The sequence below is a fragment of the Hevea brasiliensis genome, chromosome 9, assembly GCF_030052815.1.
Source record: "Hevea brasiliensis isolate MT/VB/25A 57/8 chromosome 9, ASM3005281v1, whole genome shotgun sequence".
Classification (NCBI taxonomy): domain Eukaryota; kingdom Viridiplantae; phylum Streptophyta; class Magnoliopsida; order Malpighiales; family Euphorbiaceae; genus Hevea; species Hevea brasiliensis.
Genome location: NC_079501.1, coordinates 84544669 through 84565466, shown reverse-complemented (window position 1 = coordinate 84565466; position 20798 = coordinate 84544669). Strand labels below are relative to the sequence as shown.

Below are 20798 nucleotides of genomic sequence, written 5' to 3'. Positions count from 1 at the left end.
TTAAATAATAATAAATGAACTATATAGTTTAAGTAAATCTAAAGTTATATTTTTCTTTGGTATTAAATTTAAAGTAAAATTATTAATTTACATCTTAAATTAAATATTTTAATAAAAATTATTATTTTAAATTATCATTTATGATTGTAATTCTTTTATTGGAGATTATTTTTATGAATATAAATTGTTTGATACAATATAAATTTATGATTTTATTTTTAAATATTGAATGCAAGGAATGAATTGCAATGCAATGTGTAGAAGGAAAAAGAGTACAATTTTAGTTTATATCAAAGCAGGTGTATTAATAAGAATAAACAAATAATAAAATGGAAAATAAAACTTTAAATATGCGAAAAGGTTAAATATGTAATTTTCTGATATTTCAAGGTAACGAGAGAGTTAGTAAAGTACGTAGTAAAACTACTAAATTTCCTATTTAATGGAAATATTGATATATTTTTTTTTTATGTTGAATTCCACTTTAAATTCAATTTTAACAATATAAATTTACTAAAATATATAATATAATTTTTTATTAAAATATTTTAAAAATAATTTATCAATACAATTTTGATACTTAACCGCACATAGTGCGGTAATTCGACTAATAAATATTATAAAGTTGAGTTTTAAAATAGATTAACAATGTCACATTATATTTATTTATTTATTTATTTTGCCAAATGACACCTTATATGAAAAGAATAAGATTTTGATTTCCATTTTAGCGTTACTTCTTCATTAAAAATAATTAATATGCATATACTAAATAATATTCATTAATCTTTTAATTATCACTAATTAATATTATGACTTTTATTTTCTTAATACTTAATAAAAAAATTTAAATCCTTTGAAAAAACTAAAAATGTAAATAAAATTGATATATATATACATTTTTATAATTATAATTCATGAATATATATATATATATATATATATATATATATATATATATATATATATATATATATATATTCATGAATTATAAAAATGTACATGGTTATTATTATTATTATTATTATTATTATTATTATTATTATTATTATTATTATTATTATTATTATTATTATTAATGAATTTTATTTAATTTAATATATACATATTAGAAATTAATTAATTTTAATGATAAAATTTATGTTTTTATCATTAATAATAATAATAATAATAATAATAATAATAATAATAATAATAATAATAATAATAATTAAATAAAATTTATTTGTCTTATTAATTATTCCCACTATGTGACTTTTTAGTTTTTAATACTTAGCATGAAAAATTTAAATAAAATTAATATACATACATATTTATGAATTATAATTGGAAAAAGGTGCATTTTTATCATTAATAGTAATTAATATGTATGTATTAAATAAAATTCATTAGTCTTATTATTATCACTAATTAATACGTTACTTTTATTTTCATAATGGTCAATATAAAAATTTAAATAAAATTAATATAAATCTATATTTATGAATTATAATTGCAAAAAATTCTTAATTTGGAACAAATAAGAATAAATAATTAAACTACAATCAAATACCTAAGTGATTACCCATAATTTTAATATGTCTTATTTTCTATCTTTTTTAGCTACATTTTATCTTTAATTTTTAATAACTAATATGCATATATTAAAAAAAATTTATTAGTCTTACTAAATTTATGGTCATATTATTATCACTAATGACTCATTAGTGTGACTTTTCGATTTTATAATTCTTAATAAGTAACATGACATTTATATAAATCTATATCTATATAAATATTATAAAACCAAAAAAAGCCACAACATAGACTTGAGTTACGAAATAACACTCAATTACAGATAAATAGGCTAATGATAAATAAAATAAAAATTAATTACTGAACATAACTATGGCATATAAAAGGTCATAGTTACAAGTATATAATTATGGATGAATACCAAGCTTTACTATACTAAATTTTAATAGCAAAGAAAAAAAAAGCTTATATAATTTTTGAATTACTATAAATCTCCATCGTTAGTTCTTGAAAGTTATCTTAAAAAAAAAAAAAGTACTCTGCAAAAAAAAGTATTCTAATGCAGAGTGTAGTGCACGATCAAACCCTATTTTATCTAATCCAAGATACTAAAAGAAACAAGATTCAATTCAAAATCTAAAGCAAACCGGCTTTACTAAGAACAAAACTCCATTAAATAAATATGAGAACTTGTACATAATGAAAATACAGTGGGTATTTATAGAATTCTAAATCCTAATTTAAGTAGGAATAAATTAAAAATTTTTAATTTAAATAAAAAACATATTAAATGTAACGTCCTCACTTTACATAGTCCGTATGTTCAACTGTTTCGGCGGTTGATATTTGCCCGGACTGTTAGAATGTCTGGAACAATATTTTGATGATAGTGAGGAGACATAAAATGATGGAATACAAGGTAAAAAAAAATACAAGAAAAATTAAGAGAAAATAAAAGAGATGAAATGCAATTAGGTTAAACGAGCCGGAATTGTAGCAATGGTGACCGCACTGGGAAATTACGGCGAAGACTATTGCCGACTCCTGGACTACGGGAAACCCTAGAAAATATTTTTGGGACATAATAAAATATCTATTGAGGTACAATTGACATAGAAAATGTCAAAGAAAAATTAATAAGTCAGTATAAACGAAAACGAAAATTTAAGAAATCGACGGGACAAGGATTAAATCGGTAGTACCAAAAAATTCGAAATACAACCTGAAGAGGGGCATTTTGATCAATTGACACCTAGAGTTGACTTTTGACCTAAATGTCCATTAAAAATATATAGTATTAAATTTTGAAAATTACATGAAAAATAAAATTATACATGAAATGCAATTAAGGAAAAATGAGTAGTATAATTTGGAATAATTAAAAGTGGACTATTAAACTAATTAACCTAAGGTTATTGGAGCATAATATATATTATTTAACCTAAAGATAATGGGGTATAAAAGGGCCATAGTGGACAGATTTCTCCATGATCAAGCCACAATTCCTTCAAGTGTTCTTCATTAAACTTAGTCTACACACCATGGGAAAGCTTTAGGCAGCAAGAAAAAGAAGAAATTTCAAGGTTTAGCAAGCTCCAAACAAAAGGTTAGTGCTAGTTTTCCTTATCTCACTTCATTAAAGTTTGTATTAAGGTTGAGATGAGTTGAATGGTGAAGAAATTTGAAGATTTTAATGAGTTATTGATGTATACAATTTTTGGCAGCCATGGAAGTGGAAGGTAATTGAGTTGTTCTTACATGTATTTGATGGGAATTAAGGTTAATTAAGGCAATTTAATGTACTATAGAATTAATTTCATGTGTATGTATGATTGAACATGTGAATTGGGGATTTGAAAGACATGTTGAAGACCTTGAGAATTTGTTCAATTCGGCAGCCATGAAGAACTAAGAAGATTGAAAATTTCATGAATTAACTTGGTAAATTATGGTATTGATGATTGATGGAAGTGTATAGTAAAAATTCTAGATGAAATTTCATGTATTAGTTAGGTGATTCCATGTGTAAATTATGTTGATATTGATTTTGTGAATTAGGATTGTGTTTGGGGTATCGAGGATTTGTATATACTACTCCAATTGACCATAATGAGATGTGATGAATGATGTTAGTATGTTACCAATCCAGAATTTAGGTATAGGGAGTTAAGGTATAAAAATTTGAATGTGTAGTTGATTGGTATTTGAGAATGGTATAAGGGCAGTATGCATTGGAGCCTGTAACCCTAATTGTGTGACCCCAATTGGCATGAGACCAATTGGAGGTAAAACTAGGTATAAAATGTGCCAACTTTCATGTAGAAATATTGCTAAAATTCTATCCGAAAAATGACCTAAAAATTTACCAAATCCGAAATTTATAAATTGAAACCTAGAATTTTGACCATATGAACAGTAATCAATCAATTGGCCACAACTCAATGAAAATAGGTCTAAATGACCTGAAATTTATACCGTTGGAAAGCTTAGACATAAGGCTACAACTTTGGTAGAGACAACCAAGCCCAGAAATGCCAATAAGCAAGTCAATTTGCTTACCTAATTTGGGGTATCAAATCTGCTAGAATTGAAATTGACCTAAAAATGACCTAAAGTTGTAATAAGAATGCAATCTGTCTAGTTTTAGTAAAATGACCATATCTTGGTCTATACAACTCTGAATGACATGAAATCAATGCCAAAATTTCAATAAGACATAGACCTTCAAAATTGGTAATTTGAGCAAAACCCAGAAATTAAAGGAACTAAGTCAATTAATTAGGTCAATCCAGCATACCAAATCTGAAAATTGGCATAATTGACCAATGAATCCAGAATATTGTTTTAAGCTTACCTACCACTAGAAAACTTCAATTGAAAAGTGCCATACCAATTTGGAAAGCTAAGAAATAGACCTTAAACTTTGTTTTGGACATCGTTCTCAAATTATGAATGTATGAGTCTAAATTTAAGGTCAAAGCTATTGACCTCAATGGGAAGCATGTTAATATAGGATATTTGAATTCAAGCCAATAATGTGACTATAAATAATTCTATAAAGTTCGAAAATTGCAATAAAATTTCTAAATGACTATAAGACATAGGGCAACAAATCCTATGAAGCACACTAGGCCTAAATGTCATTATAAGCAGTCCAAATAAATTAGTAAAATCCAGAATCAAAATGACTACTAAGGGAACCAAAATTCAGATTTGACCTAGTTATGGTTAATTGACCATAACTTGAGTTATACAACTCCAAATGGAGTAATTCAAAAAGGAAATTAAAGAAGACACAATAAGAAATAATTTGATGAAGAGAATTTTGCTAATTTCCCACTATAGCCTAGCCCAATAGAACAGTAACCATTAGCCATGAAATTTGAAAATTTGGAATCACATATAATTAGCCTTGAATTAAGTTTGGAAATCAATGCCAACAAGTGTAAACTCAATATGAAAAATCATAGTGCAACTAGAACTAATATATCTATTAAGTGTGAAAAAGTCAACATTTATTGTAACACCCCTATGTTCGGTAGTGCGTTCTACTGTTCCGGTGATCAGTGTCGGTCCGGACAGCTAGGATGCCTAGAACTATATTTAAATATTAGTGAGGAGACATAGAATAATGAAATACAAGAAAAGAAAAGACAAGAAAAACAAAGGAAAAATAATAGCAATGAAATGTAACCAAGTTAAACGAGCCGAGAACCCTAGCGATGGGTGATCGCACCGAGAAGTCGCGGCGTAGACCGTTGACTAGCCCTGGACCACGAGGAACCCTGAAAAATATTTTTAGGACTTAAATAAATGTCTATTAAAGTATAAATATTATTAGAAATATCAAAGAAAAATAAATTAATTAGTACAAAGAAAAAGTGAGAAATCGAAAAACGGACAAAATCGGTGTTACCGAAAAATCGGGAATGCAACCCGAACAGGGGCATTTTGGTAAATTGACACCCGAGTTGTCTTTTGACCTAAATGTCCATTAAAAATACATGATATTACACTTGGAAAATGTCATGAAAATTAAATTGGTGGTACATAGTTTAAATAGCAAAAATTGGGAGTTAAATGTGGGAAAATGAAACTTTAAGATTAAATTAACATATATTTCCACTTAGTGGTCCACTAACACCTAAAGTGGACTATTAATCTGATTTTTGGACAGCAGAAAGTCACTTTCTTCTACATCTCAAAATCCAGCCGAGACCAAGGAGGAAGAAAACCTCCATGGCCATTTGTTACAAGCTTCATGCAAGCTTCATCCCTTCATCTCCAAGCCAATTTTCTTACCTTTTCCTTCACTAAAATTGTTCTACACCACTTAGGCAGTAGATAGGCAGCAAGAAGATCAAGTTTCAGTGAGGTTTTGAAGAGTTTCAAAAGTGGTAAGTATGTGTTTTTGATTATTGCTTCATTAAAGTTTGTGAGGATGTTATGGGTACTTGAATTGTGGAAAGAATTTTGGAGTTTGATGTTCTAAGGGAGATGTTTATTTTTGGCAGCCATGGAAACTCCTTAAGGGCAGTTTATTCTTGCTTGTAAATGGTAGATTAAAGGGTTGATTAAGTGTTTATGTGTGTAGGAATAAATTGGGTGATGTATATTAGATGTATATGTGAATGTATACTTGAATTTGGAAGCATGGAAATTAATGGAGAGAGGTGTATGAATCGGCAGCTTGAATGGTGAACCATAAAAATGTTATTTCATGTTTGGTTTATGGAATATTAATGTTGAATTATGGTACTTATTATGGTAGCTTGTGTATGTGTATAAGGGTTTGAGTTTGAACATGTAAATGAGCTAGGTTATGTGATTGAATTGTGAGTAATTTAAACTTGGAAAATTATGGACTATAATGTGCATATTGAGTGTGGTTATAAGCTGCCAAAGTGACCAAAAATATGTTGTGAAATGTGTTTAGGTTATGGTACAAAACAGAAATGGCATGAATGTGTAATTTGGTAAGTGTTAAATGTATCCTTGATGAGTGATGGACAATGTGCAATAGGGCAGTGTGTATTTTGACCTAGAACCTTAAGTATGTGGCTCTAATTGGTATGAGACCAATTGGAGGTGAAACTAGGCACAAAAAGTGCCAACTTTCATGAAGGAAGCTTACCAAAATTCTGCTTGGAAGGTAACTTGAAAAATGACCAAATCCAGATTAGTGCAATTAAGGCCTGAAAATTGACCATTTGGGCAGCAGTTAGTATTTTGGCCATATCTCACTCAAAACAGGTCCAATTAACCTGAAATTTTTACCATGAATAGTTAAGACATATATCTACAAGTCTTATGAAGATACCAAAGCCCAGAAATGACCATAAGCAAGTCAAATAGCTTGCACAAGTTCGGGTCCAAAAACTAGCGAACCTAAAATGACCTAAAATGACCTAAAATAACCTAAAGTGACCAATTTTGGTACATTCTGACCAGCAATAGTAAAATGACCATAACTTGGTCTAGTAAACTCAGAATGACCTGAAATTTTGCCCCACGTGCAATAAGATATAGATCTACAAGTTTGTAGTTTTGACCGAAACCTGAAAACCGAGGGAACTAGGTCATCCGGTTAGGTCAAATTGGTATACCGGAATCCGGCAAATTGCAATAAAATGCAACATACATGAGAATGAATTAGGTAACATGTACCAACACTAAAAGGCTATCAAATGTGACATATTGGTAACATTAAGACCTAATTCACCTAGACTGCATCGAGGGTCAACATCTTAGGTTGACTAAGGAAATAATAGTATTCAATAAATTAATTATTAAGCATTATCGTTAGAGACAGTTTAAATGAGTACTGAAACACTTCAAATTCTGTGTTTTAGTTAGCAAAGACTCAAGGAAAGGGAAGGAAACACTGAGTCAGAGCCAAGAGGCATATATCAGAGGTTTGTGCACAATAGTTATTTCTTTTGAATTTTTCAATTGAAATAAATTATGATTATTTGTATGTTATTGTTTTAAATTGTGTTTGTGCACAATAAGTTTGACTTCTCATTTTCTACTTAAAAATTTAATTGAACATTATAGTTTTAAATTGTGTCCGTGCACAATACTTTTATATTCACTGCTTTTACTAGCAAATTATTTGGAGAAATGAGTTATGAATAATTTTTTATTGTTTTGATTTTGAGAATATTATTTGAAAATTATTGTGTTGCCAACTTTGCAAATGGAAATTTTGAGATAAAATGTGATTTGTGGTTTGTATGAAATATTGTGATTTGAAATTGTTTTGATTCACACTTGGCATGACACTGTTACTATGTTCCTCCTCCATTTATGGGGTGAGTGTGATTATATTCCTCCCTCTTTGACTTATCAGTCTGGAGTGAGTGTGATTATGTTCCTCCCTCTTTGACTTGCCAGTCTGAGGTGAGTGTGGATGAGTACTCATTATATAGCTAGCTTCCTCCCTCATTGATTTCGATTATTGGGGTGAGTGTGTCTTGTCGTGGTGTACAACACGGCATGTGTGGAAAAATTGTGTCATGGCCTAAATTATGTTATCAATTGGCAACACTGTGTTATTCAGTTATTTGATCAAATTGTGTTATTGATAGGCAACACTGTATTCTTCAGTTATTTGATCAAATGGTGTTATTGATTGACAAAACTGTATTATTCAGTTATTTGATCAAATTGTGTTATTAATTTGCAAAACTGTATTATTCAGTTATTTGATCAAATTGTGTTATTGATTGGCAAAACTGTATTGTTCAGTTATTTGATCAAATTGTGTTATTGATTGGCAAAATTGTTACTCAGTTATTTGATCAAATTTGTGTTATATGAACTTTATAAATTGTGAAATAGAATTGTGAATTATTTGATTTGTGAATTGTCAATAAAAGATTTATATATCGCATTTCAAATTGTTATTGTGCACCACTGAGTAAATTTTACTCAGCGATAGCTTTTCATTGCTGTCGCAGGTAGACAGACTGACAGGGCAGCAGACTAGGCTGCTAGTACTACACTGAGAGATCATCGGGTATATTGAGTATACCATAGTTTGCATTTTATATTGTAATGTATGTTCACTGTATGTATATAGTGTTTTTGGTTTTGAGCAGTTGTAAATTAAAATTGTACATTGAAGTTGTAAAATAAATTGTAAATTATTTTGGTTTGTAAATATTGTGTTATATTTCTTTTATCTTAGCTTTTGAGAATATCTAAAAAAATTATTGTGGATTTGAGTTGAGAAATTTATTGTGTTGAACAAAATGTTGGAGTTTGAGATTCAGAAATATATTTGAAGTGCTTTTTACAGGTTTTTGAAGAACTGTTTTATTCAAAATATAGATGGCACTCCGCCAAAATTTTTACAGAAATTGTTAATTCTTCAAATGTGTTAGCTGTTTCACTTCAGTTCAAAATTTTTTTTTAACACCTGTAAATAGTGCTCACCACTGTAAAAAGAAGTAAGAAAAGTTTTAAAATCCCTTGTAGTGTATTTAATGGGTTATCAGTAGACGAAGTTGGTAATTCATTAGGTATACTACGGGATCATGTTATGCCTTACAGAGGGGTAGGGTGTGACATTTATGTTTGACTAGTGATGTGAAGAGTAAACATAATGACTCAATGAAAATATGAATGTGTGAATAGGACATTAGTCCTCATAATCAGAGAAAGAAAATCTGCTTTGAGTACAATGGTACTTCAGAACTATTGATGTGAAATGTGATTTGTCTGATGATATACTGAATAATTGTGACTTAGAAATCTATGTTCCCACTAGGAACATAATCAAGTGTGACAACCTGTAATTGAAACTTATAATTAAATAATGACACTGTAATACCTATTAATGTTTAATTGTACTTATGTGCCCATGTATTGCCTAGACACGTGTGTCAGATTGGATAGGTTGGCATGCCAATAGGTAATGTTTGAGCAGTACTGCGTAACGCTTTATGCGTAGGGCTTTATGCCTGTATTTCACGCTTTAAGCATAGGGCTTTATGCCTGTATCTCTGGGGCTTGTATGCCCGATTATCTGATAGACTGTTTGATGGCTTTTTAGCTGTACTGGTTGTATCTGTAAGTATTGAATGTAACGAGAAAAAGATTAGCAATAGAAATACAATTGAATTAAATATTGAATCGTAGAAACCTAAAATACAATACTCTTAGAATATATTGAATATTGAATATTAGTACTGGAAAGTTATAAACTCGTCACTTCTAAAGGGGTACAAATTAGCATATAAGATAGTTAATACTAGAAACATCATAGTAAATCAAATTGATTCCTGAATATTTAAATTATGCTCTATCCTTTCTTTATTTGTATATATATTTCTTGGATGTATTATTGCATCACTAAGCAACAATGCTTAGCGTGATGGATTTGTTTCCTCGCGCAGGTACTTTGACTGAGATTTGTTGGAGTCCAGATCTGCAGACGTATCAGAAGGGTACAAGATTGTCACCTTCTCAGTAATGCATGTAGATAGGGCTCATATTAAACATATGCATTTCGTCTATTTTAATTATTTCTTATGTTGTAATTCAAATTAAGAAATTGTATTGAGTACGTATATGATGTAATCAATTTGTATAATATGTAGACTCTGAACTTATGTAATTAGTTGACAAATTATGTTACTTAATGGAATTGAACATTTTGATATATGAGTTAATTCTGAATATGAATGAGATTGAAATTGTGAATATGGAGAATATGTGATATTGACTACACTAGTCAGATTTTAATAAACAACGTTAGTGCCTAAACCATACCTAGAAATTTTTAAATAAATATATTAAGAACTGAAGTGAAATAAGATAAGATCAGGTGCTTCGGCACTCCGTGTGACACGCCTTGCTCGACTACACTGTAGATGGGTGAGGGGTTTTACAGTAAAGGACCTAAATAAAATAGAATTAGTATTTTAGAGTCCTAAATATAATAGGAAATATAAATAAAACTTATCTAAGAAAAATAAAGAATCCATCTAAAACTAGAAGTCCTTGTGAAATATGGAAAATGCAAGTATTTGGGTCTGATATGGTTTTGCGCACCGCATTATTGACCTACATTTTATAGAAATTTCGACCTTGAATTTTAAAATGTTGAAGAATAAAAACTCAATTGAAAGATCACACCATGTCTTCTTCTTGAATGATATCGATAAGATTGGTTTGAACAAAATTGATTTGAGCAATTTTACATCTTCCTTGGCATGCTTGGACTCACCTGGACAAATAAAATCAACAAAAACACTAGGAAAATTGTTAGAGAAAATTTCAAATTTCATTGAAATCTCCTTGGCTTGGTGTTCTTCTTTCCATATGACACTCTCTTTAAACTCTTCATCATCTACTATAGTAAAAGGCATTGTAAGAGTGTTAAATTCAAATTTAAGATGATCCCTTTGTTTTACAAAATCTTTTAATGATTTGTCTTCAATCTTTGTATGAACATTGACCTGCTCATCAAGCACGTCGATTAATCTTGTTCACAATCTTCCTCTTCATCCTCTCTATCAGATCCACAATAGATTTCACCATTATCATCATCATGTTTTTATTGATATTGATAGATTTCCTCTTTGGACATTCATTAGGCTTATGTCCTTCCTCATAGCACCTATAGCATTTGATAGGAGCAGGTTTTGCATATGGATTATTGATTTTGGAAGGAATCAACGTTGTACCTTTATTGCTTCCACCCATTGGATTTTTATTGCTCACTTTCTCCATGTTAACAATACTTAAGCTTGATTCACCTTGTGCAACTTCCTTTACTTTTTCAAATCCACCATGGTTGTCATCTCCACCATATTGTTGCTTTTGATAAAGGTCATGGTAAATTCTTTCTTTCATCACCATCTCAGCTTTTAATGCCAAGTTCCTTACTTCTTGCATGCTCATAACCATTTGGATTCCAATTTAATCATGAATTAAAGGTTTTAATCCTCTCAAATATCGTGCTGCTTGTTGATTATCACTTTTGAACAAGTGATTTCTTGCTGCCAACTTCAGTTGATAGGCCACTAGTTTGACCTTTCATTCCTCTGAAATTTTAGCATATTTGAAAAAATGATCTACTTCGATTAACCAATTAAGAAAACCTTCAATATCAAAATCTCCATTAAAGGTAGGGATATCCATCTTCAATTTCAACTCATCATGCCTCCTATGGTGTTGTTAGAAATTTTGGCCACCTCTTCCTTGTCCTTGGCGTTTAACATACCCAAAGTCCATCTCCTCATCGTTGCTTGTATTATCATCCATCATGGCTATTCTTCATGGATTGATAAGAACAGAATCAAGTTTAACTTTACCAAGGTTAACTCCACTAGCTTGGATAGGTACTTGATTCCTATTTCCACCATCATTTATTTTGGTTTGCAATTACTCTTGTATCGCGTACAATTATCGCATAATTTCTGTTAGAGAATTTCGATGCCCTTTGATTGCTCTCTAAGCAGCTGGTAACTCTTAATCACCATCATGAGGTTGATTGCCACCACCACCACTAATATTGGCCATTGTAATAAGGGTGAAATCCCTGTTCTGATACGATCTGACACAGTGTGTAGTGTGAAAAAAGATCGACACATGATCAAACCCTTAAAATTAAAGAAGATCTAATCCAAGATCTTAAAATAAACAAGATTCAATCTAGAATCTAAAGTAAACTAGCTTTATTAAGAATAAAACTCCACTAAATAAATATGAAAACTTTTACATAATTAAAATACAGTGAGTTTTTATAGAATTCTAAATTCTAATTTAAGTAGGAATAAATTAAAAAGTTTTAATCTAAACAGAAAACATATTAAAAGACCTAAATTAATAAAATAGAAGTAGTATTTTAGAGTTCTAAATACACTAGGAAATATAAATAAAACTTATCTAACAAAAATAAAGAATCCATCCAAAACTAGAAGTCCTTGTGAAAAAAGGAAAATACAAGTCTTCGAGTTTGATATGGATTTGTGCACTGCGTCATATTTAGAGATGATAACCAAGAGTTGCATAAATATTTACAAGCCATGTTCTTAAAATTAATTTTTTTTTTACATTTTAATACTTTTTTTTTTCTAAATTTCAAATATTATATTTTTATTATTTATTCTATTAATAGTTTTAAGAAATTAAAAATATATGCACTAAATAGACAAATTATTGAACATTGAATGCTTGAGATGGGCCATCTATAAATCCTGCTATTTTGTTTCAAAGGCTAAATTGAATTCTACAACAATTAGAGCAACGTTGGTAGAACTATGGCTGATCATAGTTCTGGTTTCACGGTCCGTCAGCATCTCCAATGCTACCTGGGACTTAGCTTGTTACACCTTTATTTTCGCCTCCAGTAAGCCTACTAAAGACTACAATGATGAAGCAAATATTAAGAGAATTAAAGACTTGAAACAAAATAAATAGATAATACCAACAAGTGGTTAGGTGAGTGGCGTTGAGTTGATCCTAAGTGAATTTTACCTTCAAGGTCATTGGTTCAAATCTAAGAGTCATACTTGTAAAGAGAGTTTTACCTGAATACCACTTCTGGCTTGAATGTGAGATATCATGTGCTTAAAAAAAAATTACTATATAATCAAAGGGAGAAGTTTCACCTTAAGATAAAAGGCCTTTCACAAGGAGAGGTTGGCTTTGTTGCTAGGGAAAATTTTGTGAGGTAGAGCTAGAGATCATGCAATATATAGAAGAGCCATTCTTTGGAGTAGAAGAAGGAAAATAAGAAGGTTAAGTAGCCTAACACTCCTTAATTAGCCATAATGGCAATCGACTTCTTGCTCTTAAAGGCCTGCACCACCTTGGTGATGTTTTCCTTAGTCATGGGAAAATTCTTTTGGTAATTCATGGTTATGCTAAATTTCTCTCCTTAAACTATCAATATAAAATAAAATGAGATCAGTACATGAAATATCCATTGAGAAAAATGGTACAGATTGCAAAAGGAAGTTGGAATCAAATGATTTTCATTCACCAAGATAATAATTATATATACAACTGAGTTGAACTACTTGACTTGCTTTTACAGGATTCTAGAAATTTCTAGAAAAATCTAGCTAACAAATAAAAGAAACTAGCTTACAAATTTGTTACAATTAACTACATGTTATTGTACTTTTTTCTAATATTTATTATAGAGGATGTTGGGCATTCTTAATTTGTTTCTTCGAGTGTTTTTGTTGGCTAGTGCTACACGTTGTTTCATTAAAGGTGCTCTATGCTTTGTTTAAGGCTTTCAAATATTTGTGATTGCTTGCTTTTGTGACCCAATGCACCATTTTGTCAAATACTCTTTAGCACCCCTTGCCTCGCGTAAGGTGGAGATGGGTCGAAGCCACGGGTTCTTATCTTAGTGAGAAGTGTTTGAAAACTAGAAACACTAAAGGTTTGGTAAACAAATCTATAAGTTGGAGGTGAGATAGAACATGAAAGAGCTAAATAAAACCTTGATTGAGTTTATACCTTACCACATGACAATCAATGTCAATATGTTTGGTGTGTTCATGGAAAAAAGGGTTAATAGCGATATGTTACGTATCCTTATCATCACAATGAAGCAAGATGGGCAAAGAAGGAGTGATTCAATATATAGGGAATCCATTATAACTCACATACTGTAGAGGCATATTACGATACTCTACCTTGGCAGTGGATTGACTAACAGTGTTTTACTTCTTTGATTTCTAGGAAATGGGTGATTAAGGAAAATGCAGAAACCCATTTAAGATTTAAAAAACATTGGGCAGGAGGCCCAATCTGCTTCACAAAAAGCTATGAGCTTCAAGTCATTATGCACAGGGAAGAACACACCCTTCGAAGGGCAACCTTTTATGTATTATAATACATGTAAAGCTGCTTGTAAATGTGTGTATCTTGGGTTCTGCATGACCTGACTTAATTGTTACATAGAATAGGTTATATTAGGTTTGGTAAGACTGAGATAAAGAAGTCATCCCACCAAACGTCTGTACTTATCTGGGTCAGGCAGTAAATCACTTTTATCATTATTCAATTTCATGCATTTAGAGAAAGGAAAGGCACCAGGCTTGGCATCTGTCATATCAACATCATGTAAAATATCCACAACATATTTCTTTGGTTGAGAAACATACCATCCATTGACCCGGCCTCCTAAATATCTAGAAAATATTTCACATGCCCTAAATCTTTGATGGTGAACTGCTGGTCTAAGAATTGCTTAACAAGAATAATATCTATTTCCTTATCCCTAGTAATGAGGACATCTTCCACATAAACAATTAATGCTAGGAAATGAGCCTTTGATATGTTAGTGAACAAGCAGTGATCAAAGGCAGATTGTGAGTAGCAATAAGACAGAAGCTTAGCAGTCAACTCTTTATTCCATTGCCTTTCGGCCTGTTTAAGTCCATATAAACTTTTGATAAGCTTACATACCTCTTCTGGCTTAGCCTTATAGTAACCCTGTGGAGGAAGCATATAAATGTCCTTATTAATATGCCAATGAAGATAGGCATTAATTGATGGATGGCCCAACATCTTGCTGTGGCTATTGCAAGAAAAATTCTAATAGTAATTAGTTTAGCAATAGGGGAAAAAATATCATGATAGTCAATGCCAGGCAATAGATTAAACCCACTGGCAACTAATCTTGCCTTGTACCTATCAATGGTACCATCAAGTTTGAATTTAATTCTGTATGCCCATTTTGTTGCTATTGGCTTTTTCCTTATAGGTAGATTTGTCAAATACCAAGTATTATTGAGCTCTAAGGAATCCAATTGAACATGCATTACCCTCACCTAATTGCTGTTCTCTTTGGCTTAGAAGTAAAACTTTGGTTCTCTAGTAGTAGATAAATTAGCTATGAAATTGTTATAAGGATGAAAGAAGGGTGGAGAAATGAATGTGGGTGTGATAGGTCGACTAATTGCATTTGCAGTACCTAATTAAAGGACTTTAGTATGATTATAAAAATGAGTAGTAGTTTGTGTAGTTGATACAAAAGACATAAAATTTGTGAGCCATTGTGGTTCGTAACTTATTTTAGTGCTTTTCCTCAATGGAGGCATTTGTTGTGATGGAGATTAAGTTAAAGGGTTGATTCAAATGTCATGACTATGTGGTGATGGAGTACATGAAAAAATAGGACATGATGTAGGAGAAAAATTTGAACTTAGGTTAAGGGAAATTGGTTTTGGTGTTGGAGAAATAATTATGGAAGGGGATGGTCTATAAGAATCATTTTCTAATTGAAAAAATAAGTAAATGAAGCATTGATCACTTAGTGAAGTATCATTTGTTTTTTGGTAAGAAAAAAAAATTTAATAAAACACAACATCCCTTGAAACACATATTTTCCTATCACATAGATCGTAAAGTTTGTAAGCTTTAACACTTGGAACATATCTAAGAAAAATGCATGAGAAAGCTCTTTATCAAATTTGTTCTTATTAGGCGTAGTATTTGTAGCAAAGCATAAACTTCCAAAAACCTTTATTAAGAATAATTAGGAATTGTACCAAATAGAATTTCACGTGGTGTTTTCCATGCAAGAACAGTAGTCGGAAGTCTATTAATGATATGTGTTGCTGTCAAAATAGATTCTCCCCAAAATTGCTTACAAAGATTGGATTGAAACATGAGTGCTTTTGTAACTTACAAGAGATGTTCACGCTTTCTTTCCACAATGCCATTTTGCTATGATGTGTATGGACATGTCTTTTGATGAATGATGCCATGCATTTTAAAAAAATTTGTGCAAGATGCATTGACAAATTTAGTGCCATTATCATATTTGATTATTTTTATGGATTTATGACATTGATTTTTGATCATAGTGAGAAAACCTTTTAGAACGACAAAAATGCCTATTTTATCATGCAATAAAAATGTCCAAGTAGCTCTTGAGAAGTCATCAACCACTGTGAAAACATATTTAGCTCTAGAAATAGCTTGTGTGGAGTAAGGACCCTACAAATCCATATGCAGTAATTCAAAAAATTCAGTGGAAGAAATTTTACTTTCAGAAAAAGACATTTTTTGCTTTGTTGCCAAATGACAAATGCTATAAATTTTGTGATCAAATTCCTTTACATAGGACAACCCACCACCCTAAGGTGCTAAATGCTGTCGTTGACATTCTCTAGCATATGATAGACTTTATTTACTAAGGGGCCAACTAGTTTTGGTATACTAGTGTTGGAAATAGATTTGCTATTGTGACTGATAGGTATCATGTCTAACTTGTAAAGTCCTCCATGCACACTTCCAGTGGCAAACACCTATTAGTCATTAGGTCCAATAAAGTGCAACCATTATGAAAGAATTTGATAGTAATATGTGTGTTTTGGGTGAGTTTGCTTACTGATAGTAGGTTATATTTGAAACTAGGTGTACATAAAACTTCTGTTAAGATTAGGTTGGGTTTTAGATTGATAGATCCTATATGTGTAACATTCTATTGTTTACCATTTAGAAAAGAAATAATACTAGTATGCTTGAGTTTGGCAGTATCAAAAAGAAGGGTTAGGTCAGGACACATATGTGATGATGCACCTGTATCTACTATCCAAGTACCTCTATCATTACCTTTAGAACCAGTAGAGTAGCTACTGAATGAGTTACCTGCAAAGTCATTATAAGCCACATAGCCTGCTTCACTTACATTTAGTGCCTATTTGTAATTCTTCATATATTTGACTATTTCTTGCTGCATATGCATCATGTTATTCCAAGCCTTAAGTTTGGTCATTTTGGCATTGTAAATATCCAATGGGCTCTCAGATGGTTGTGTTACAGCACAACTATTGCCATGCCTTCAAATTTCTTTTGCCTATATCCAAATAACCATTTAGGATAGCCATGAAGTTTAAAACAAGTATTTCTGACGTGGCCACCAGTATTGCAATTGGTACGCATTCTATCATCCTTTTTTCTAGACTTCTTCTTAGATTGAAACTTTCCACCGTTTGTATCATTTTGATTTCTCAAAGCATTCATAGCAAGGGCATCATAAAGTCTTCATTCATAGTATTAACTCCTTTATGTTTTTCTACACTCAGTATCATGGAATAGGCCTTGTTAACACTAGGCAAAGGCTCTATTATAAGTATTTGATTCCTGACATGATCATAACTATCATTCAGGCCTATTAGAAATTGAATTAACTTGTCACTGCAGAAATTTCACTCATGTATTTAGATGCACCACATTTGCACATAGGTAAAAAGCGCAAACACAGTAATTCATCCTAGCATTTGTTAAGCCTTGTAAAATATGCCATGAGGGATTAGTCATATTGAGTAAGTGCTTTTATTTCTCTTTTAATCTGGTAAAGCATTGGACCATTGCTTTCACTAAATCTCTTTTTAATCTCCTCCCATAGGACCTTAGCAGATGATGCATATAGAAAGGCTCCTGCTAAATCTTTATACAAGGTGTTCAAGATCTATGAAATGACCACATTGTCTACCTTTTGTCATTTTTCATACAATCTGAACCTTCGTCAGGTACTTCAAATTTGCCATTAATGAAACAAACCTTATCTTGGCTTTTAATGTTATGCTCATTGATCTGCTCCATCTTAGGTAATTTTTACTAGTTAATGGAGCATTGACAAGCACCATGCTAGGATGATCAGAGTTTCGCATATTCAACATACTTTCTTCAACCTTGTTGATTGCTTCCTGGCTCTTGTTACCAAGATTCAACACAATTCATCATTACCAGCTTCGTCAGCCATTAACAATTGTCTCAACGACAAAAGAAGCAAAGTGACAGAACAAATCTGAGATTTGTAGATCTCAAAATTAAGAAACCCTTGATAATTACCAAGCCATAGATTGGAGCTTTGATACCATGAGAAAAATGGTACAGATTGCAAAAGGAAGCTAGAATGAAATTAATTTCATTCATTGAGATGATAATTATATATACAATTGAGCTGAGCTATTTGACTTGCTTTTACAAGATTTTTGAAAGTTCTAGAAAAGTCTAGCTAATAAACTAAAAAACTTGCTTACACGTTTGTTACAGCTAACTACATGCTATTAAACATTGTGTAGATAATTTCAAAGTAGCGAAGGAAGGGATAATTTCAAAGCAGTGTAGGAAGAGGATAAAAGCAAGGACTGTCATGCGAGGAGCAAGATGGAAAGAGGCAAAAATATCAACAAAAAAAATCAGAGCATGGTACCTAAACTCCAACGTTTAAGGAAGATGACCCAACCCCTCAATACTTTGGCCATCCCTTAGACCCTCTCTGTGAATATCTAGAAAGAAAGCTATCCTCTCATTCGTTTTAGGAATTCTAACTTGAAAAAGTTTGTTGTTTGCTTGGTCCAATGAAAGAAAACGATTGAAGAGAGAAGGGGCGATAAAAGACCTAATACTTTCTATAGTGGGACATACTAAAGAAGCCATGGAAAGAAAAGAAAGCTACCTTACCTTGTTTAAAGTCACTAAAGAAGGAGGTGGGCATGATGCATCAGCGAAAATAAGGGGAGGAGCAATGTAAAATCAAGGATGACAATTGGTAGGACACTTAGAAAATTTTTAAAGCAAAAGATAGAAGGCATAAAAGAGAAGTAATGGCCTTATATAGAGGGGAGATGACTTTATAACATCTAGAGACAATCAAATATGTAGCAGTGAGTTAATTACATTTTTCTTGACATGACTTTAGAAATGTTGAAAGAATAAACCTTTCTTGCTACAACAATATAGACATTCCAAATAATGATTACCTATTTATCTTTGTTACTTCATCTTGGTCCTGACAAAATTGATGCTGATTGTGGTACTGAATGTACCATAACGACTTTAACTGGAGCTTCCACCATAGTAGATGTCAAAAAGCCATAGTTAGAAACTGGTTCCATGGTTTTCACACCCTCTAAAACCTTCACTATAATAGACATCGAAGGCCTTTTGGTGGGATCATTATGTAAGCACCAAATGGCAACACTGATCATCTCCATTGCTTCATCTATGTAGTGTTGCATGTTAGTGCACTTATCAACCAAATCAATTAATTGATTCTCCTCTGCCTTTTGTTTCACAATGGGTAGAAGTAAATAATCATCTTCTTCTGACTGAGAGAGGTCCAAATTTTTCCTCCCACAAATAATTTCCAAGATGACAATACCAAAGCTATATACATCAACCTTTTCTGTGATTTTTCTGCTCAGCCATTCAGGAGCCATATACCCTCGCGTTCCTCGCATTTGAGTTATTACATGGCTTTGGTTCCTATCAATCAGCCTTGCCAATCCAAAATCAGATAGTTTAGCATCAAATTTGTCATCAAGAAGAATATTTTGAGGTTTGATATCTAAATGGGCTATTTTCAATTTACAATCTTCATGAAGATAGGCTAGCTCTTTGGCAATATTTAGGATGATCTTCTTCCTGATTTTCCATTTAAGAGTGCCTTCTGGATTTCTGTTGAAGATCCATTTATCTAAAGATCCATTGCTCATATGCTCATAGACTAAAAGCTTGTGTGAATTTTCTGCACAGAATCCTATAAGCCTCGCAAGGTTGACATGGTGTATGCTACCTATTGTCTTTACTTCTGCTAAAAATTCTTTTCTTCCTTGGCCAAAATCATCTAAGCGCTTCACTGCAACTTTGGTACCATCACTCAAACTACCTTCAAAAACTGATCCAAATCCTCCTCCCCCGAGCTTTTTACGGAAGTCATCTGTTGCAGACTTCAAATCTTGGTAAGTGAATCTTTTGGGCAAGTTTGTTACTTGAAACAATGAATTCTCCCAATCTTTGTCTACATTGTTCTCTCTTCCTTCCTCTGTTGATCTTCGTTTAATATATCGCATGCATAAGCATATGAGGAAAGCTACAATTATCGTAGCAAAAAACACTGATGCCAAAATTATCATGGCGATTCTTGATTTTTTATGTGGAGGATCAGGCATGGAATCATATGGGCTTGGTGCAATAGATACTGGAATTTGTGCAACCGATGTTCTTGATTTATCTGAAGGATCGAATCAATGAATCACTATGTTAATCAATAAATCATAAAAGAATTAATAATTAAATATTACATCCATCATATAAAAAAATTTTAATTTTAATTTTGTAAAATTAAAACTTTAATATTTTTATTAAATTACATGTACATATATTTCAATAGTGATTTTAATATATAAAAATGGATTTTATTAAATTTTATATGTAAATTAATATATAATATAAAAATTAAATAAAATATATTTATTTTTATAAATTATTTAAATATTTTATTAAAATATTAT

The 20798-nt window shown here is 31.3% G+C and overlaps 1 protein-coding gene across 1 annotated transcript; it reads right to left on the bottom strand.

Moving 5' to 3' along the window:
• Positions 1-19283: 19283 nt before the first annotated feature.
• On the bottom strand, positions 19284-20456 carry LOC131182923 (G-type lectin S-receptor-like serine/threonine-protein kinase SD2-5). Its single transcript, XM_058152393.1, has one exon. The coding sequence runs from the start codon at positions 20454-20456 to the stop codon at positions 19284-19286; it is 1173 nt and encodes a 390-aa protein (XP_058008376.1).
• Between the last annotated feature and the right edge of the window lie 342 nt (positions 20457-20798).